This window comes from Hippoglossus hippoglossus, chromosome 12, assembly GCF_009819705.1.
Source record: "Hippoglossus hippoglossus isolate fHipHip1 chromosome 12, fHipHip1.pri, whole genome shotgun sequence".
Taxonomy (NCBI): Eukaryota; Metazoa; Chordata; class Actinopteri; order Pleuronectiformes; family Pleuronectidae; genus Hippoglossus; species Hippoglossus hippoglossus.
This window is the reverse complement of record NC_047162.1, coordinates 21201721-21206720: the sequence shown is the minus strand read 5'-3', so window position 1 is coordinate 21206720 and position 5000 is coordinate 21201721. Positions and strand designations below refer to the sequence as shown.

The window sequence follows — 5000 nt, the reverse complement described above, 5'->3', positions numbered from 1 at the left end:
ATTTGATATGAAAAAAATACAATATTTAGAGGTGTGTGTGTGTGTGTGTACACACTCTGTACCTGAGGCCATGTAATCAGCCTCAGGGAGTTCGACTCCCTGCAGTTTCCTCTCAAGGTCGTGATATATATTCTGTCTCTCCAAGTCTCTGTGTTCATGATGACTGTGTCCTCTTTCTTCCGAGGTGCCATTGAGCCTCAGTTTACTGATTCGATTTGCCTTGTGTGTGTGCTTAGCGGTTGTTAGTGCGATCCCGGTGCCAGCTCTGGACTCGTCTCAGTATCCTGGTATCCTGCCTTCACCTTCCTGCAGCTTCTCACACAACAAGTTCAGCCTGAGACCGATGCCTTTCCCCAGCCTGACGGTGGACAGAGGTTACACACCAGGTACCACAATGATACGACTTCTGATACTGACGACAATACTGTCGAGAAATTCTCCGGGTAAAAATAACAGAACAACAGAAAACAGGTACATGTATGTTTCTTGTCTAGAGCGAATGTCTTCGCCTAGACCCAACGTTCACTTAAGTTAAATTATGTTTCCAAGCTTCACATTGGTGCTAGTTACTGATTTCTCTTGGTTTTTGTTCAGGGAATGTCACACTAAAATCATAATACAGCAATTATATACAGAAAATATTTTCCTTAGGGAACAATAGGCTTGATTATCTTTGTGTTACTGTATTCTGCTTTGGGTGGTGATTTAACACACATTTGTTTGCATGAAAATCTTTGAGATACCACTTGAACCTTTAATAAGAACAGGTTTTAAACTACATCTTAATCTTCCCACTCCTCTCTCCACTATCCTCCCCCTCCTGTCTTCGTACTCAAGCCCCAGTTTGCAGTGTAGCTAAATGCTAAACGACATGATTGGGAGCAATAATTCAGTAATTGGCTAATTCCTGGTTGGCTCGTATCAATGATTTAACAACAGCAGAGACGTGAAGAAGCTTCAGAGTCATTGAATTAGCCGACCCACTGGGAGGGCTGATCACTGCTGGCAAAACACACTTATGAGCTGACGGAGGGGCGGGACGAGGCAGCTAATGATGGAGTGAGGCAAATATAATGTAGAGAGACACGGTGGCTGTTAAAGAGGCAGATTACATAAACTGAAGTCACACAATAAGACACAACTGTAAGCGTCTGATCACAATAAAAAGATCGGCTGAGAGAGACCAGACAGATTCAGATGTGTGGCTAATGATGGAAGAAGTCAGACGTTGACGTATATAATATTTATTATAAACAGAATAATGACTGTTTAAAAATTTAAAAAGAGCAAAAGATTTGAATGACATGAAACGTCACACCTAACCATCCCCTGCAGCAACTTAAAGAATCTAAACTAATCTAAAACTAAAAAAACAAACTAAAATATTGAGAACCCAGCCGTCTAAAAAAAATGCTGAGAAGAGAGAAGAGGAGAAAACGTGCCACCAGCTCTCTTCTCTTTGCCTCAGGCTCCACTTCTTCTCTTGGGTAGTTAATGGATTTCAGGTGTTCTGCTCTGGAAGGGAAAGAACACGTAAAGGAGTGAGGGAGCACCAGAGAGAGAGGGAAAAAACGAACGCAGCCACAAACGATGTAATGTGTATGTGTAATGCGCCGTGTGACACACAGAAGGAAACCATAACATCACTTTTTATTTGGAAATCATCACGAGCCAGTGTAAAATCCCATAAGATGATTAGACATATAAATCAAGTTTGCAGCTGATATATCTGCAGCTTGTTTTACCTTTTTGTGAGATTCTTGTTTCATGGCACTGGCTCCATTATAATTATATTTGAAACTCCTCCTCCAATGAAATTTAATTGATTTCTGTTTGCATTTAAAAGGGAACATATATTGTTCATATTCAGGTGGACGATTTGAATTAGTGTTAATAATGTAAAATGTTTCCATGACAGTCTGAGGAAAGAATCACTTTCCTCAGACTGTCCATTGCTGCAGCTCCTCTTTTCAGCCTCTGTCTCAAACACTTTAGCTCCTGTCTCTTTAAGACCCACAGTCTGCTCTTATTGGTCAGCTGGTCCACTCTGTTGTGATTGGTCAACAGCTTCAATGCTTGTATGAAATATCGACCTCAGCTCTTGCTTTAGTTGACTTTATTAGGGGGGCGTGTCAGACAACCTCACCTCTGCCACCACAGTGATGGAAAGCTGCAAATAACAATTCAAATAACACATCTGCTGTTTTCCCCCGAGTGGAAAGCACACGGCCGATACTTAGTCCTTCACAACAGTTAATGCACTTTAATGCAGGTATTTGTGGAAAGACGACAAGTCCACTGGCTAGAAATGTTTAAGTAGTAGGCTGAAGTGATGCATTTCATTATGCCTGCAGAGAAACGCACACTATTAACTACAGACTAGAAAGATATCCGATCCTGTTCTCACAACAGAACTTTTCACGTCAACAGCAAATCTGCTGTAAACTGAGTTCAAACCTCACACGTTGTTGTAAGGCATCATCACTAAACCATATGTTCTCAATTTTTGCTTTTAAACTCTTGGTTAACCTGTTGAATATCTCTTGAAAGGGGCTTTATGTACGTTTTCTCTTCATTAGCACTAACAACTAATCACTTAGCTTCTTCAATCCTACTTCTGTCTCCAGTTTATTTTTTAATTTGTATCACATCTTTGCTTCTACTAAAGTTATCATGTCAACTAGCTATACCTTATTCTGGCTTGAGTTAGAAAATCACACTTAACTTAACATTGATGTAACAACAATGTTTTGCTTTGAGCTCTGTCAGTCCCTGTTTTCTGAAACTTAGCGTGAAAGTCTGATCACTTTCCAATAGTGAGTCACTGGAGTGTTCGGTCGACCCAGAAGACGTAGCTCAGATGTCTTTTTTATAATCTCTTATCTTGTAAATGCAACTGAAGCTCTTGGCGAGTGACCATCACCAGCATCTGACAGAACATGTACATATTGCACCTTTGAAGGTACGCTGCAAAATTGTGATGACTGGTGGTCCTACCGAACAGTATTGTAGTGAGGGGGCACTTGTTTTTAGACATTTTTATGCATGAGGGAGCTGGTAACTTGTTACAGGTCAGGATCTGCAGAACTTACTTGATGACATTCTGGGGAAGTAAAATAATTTTAACGATTGGTCTTTTCCCCAAATTGCTCTACATAGTTTTAAATCTTCAGAAACTAAAATGACCAAAATCTTTGAGTCTTTGATTCAACTACTCTGAAGTCTTTGGACATTTTTATCAAGTTTAAAGATGGATATCAATCAGATTTGTGCACCTTTGTTTACCTGACACGCCCCCTAACAAAACAAAACTAGGGTTCATGGTCATTTCTTTAAACAAAAACATGGTGTGTTGAACACTCTGTCTTTGTCGAAGCTTCTAATATGTTTAATTAATGAGCAGCTGCTGCCCCTGTAGAGAACTTACAATGCTTCCTATCACTGTTTTTAATATGTCAGGGTTTATAGACACGTCACTGCTGATTGGATAACACCTATGACACACCCACCAAACAATCCTTGAAGCTCAATGATACGTTTAGAGGAAACATGTCTTTCGACATTGAAACTGTAGCAAAACATTTTGAGATAGTACGTGACCCAGGTTAGTCAAGTGCGGAGGCTGACTTGTGCTGGAAGCAACGGAGTGACCCAGCTGGCCAATCAGAGCTGACTGGACTTCATCAGAAGAGACAGGAGCTAAAACTAAGTGTTTGAGACAGAGGCTGAAAAGAGGAGCTGAAGCAAAGTGAGTCTGAACATTGGAGCATGAAAACATTTTGCAGTTAAAATACTCATTAATATTATCAACCTGGAGTTGAGAAGAAAATGTCTCTTTACTGTTAAGTCCTCTGACCTGAATGACCATTTACTCTCTGATTGTCCCGACCCTCTGATACTAAAATAGCATATGTACCAGACTTTTGTCGCTGAGGTACCAGTAGCATGTTCATTGTTTTGGAACATGCAAGCTGCTATACTGTATATGTCTACTTAGGATGGATGATTCTCTGTTTCAGCTCCCTGAACTGTTAAACATCTCTCAGTTCTTTCTATTTGATTGCTCCTCTCTTTCCTCTTTCCCCTTTCATCATCCAACTCACCCCCTCCCACCCCCGTCCTTTTCTCTGTGAGTGTCTCTCACATTCTTTTGGTTTTTCCTCTCTCTCTCGTCTTATCTGGCAAATGAAAACACAGCGACTCCACATGTAATTAGTGTCTTGTCCTTGCTCTCCCACGTTTTCTCTGATCACATTTTTCAAATCTTGTGTTTCTGCACAGTCATCACATTTATTTTCTTTTTTTTCAGCAGGAATCTTCTCTTCTTCTTTTCCCTTCTTCGTCGTCTTTCTGTCACATCTTTCACCACAAATATTAAATGGGATTGTGAGGAAATTTAGCCACAACAAAAACTGAAGAGGGTACAGAAGGAGCTAACCCAAGTATTGTTGGAGGAAGCAGAGATGTCATCCATCTTTATTTACAGTCTGTCAGAAACACACTTTCTTTTTCACTGCCTTTCTGAAAAAGCAGTAATCTCTAAAGCAGTGTTTTTCATTTAATCGCCTCCATCAAAGCAAAAACTATGAAAAAATGTTAAAGATCTTTCGGATCATGTGTCAGAATATTTCTTCTAATTCTGCTCTAACTTCTTCGGCTTTAGCGATGCCCTCGGAGATCTCCACCAATCCTCTCCTCCAGCAGCAGCCTCCACCACAGCAGGCCCCTCCCCTCCTTCCGGGCTCCTCCGCCCTGCCCGTTGAGCACACTCCTGTGGTCGGTCCAGTTCCGGGCGCTCCAACTTCAGCTGCAGCCTCTGAGGAGGTCCAGGCAACGAATGCTCGGACCATCCCAACGGCCTGTGTGCGGCCCACGCACCCGCTACGAAGTTTCACCAACCCACTGCTGCCACCACCCATGGGGACCATCGACCCCAAGGTGTACACATCCATGCTTCCGCAGTCCAGTGAGTACAGATGTTTGTTGGGTGTTTCACAAAT

General features: G+C 41.6%; 1 protein-coding gene across 1 annotated transcript in view; it reads left to right on the top strand.

Annotated features, from left to right (window-relative positions):
* Positions 1 to 5000, top strand: part of LOC117772217 (netrin receptor DCC-like) — a gene marked incomplete at its 5' end in the record, with an annotated part of 63301 nt that overhangs the window by 40700 nt on the left and 17601 nt on the right. The window contains 2 exon segments of the mRNA XM_034603189.1: positions 237 to 386; positions 4664 to 4966. Coding sequence (XP_034459080.1) covers positions 237 to 386; positions 4664 to 4966 — 453 coding nt within the window.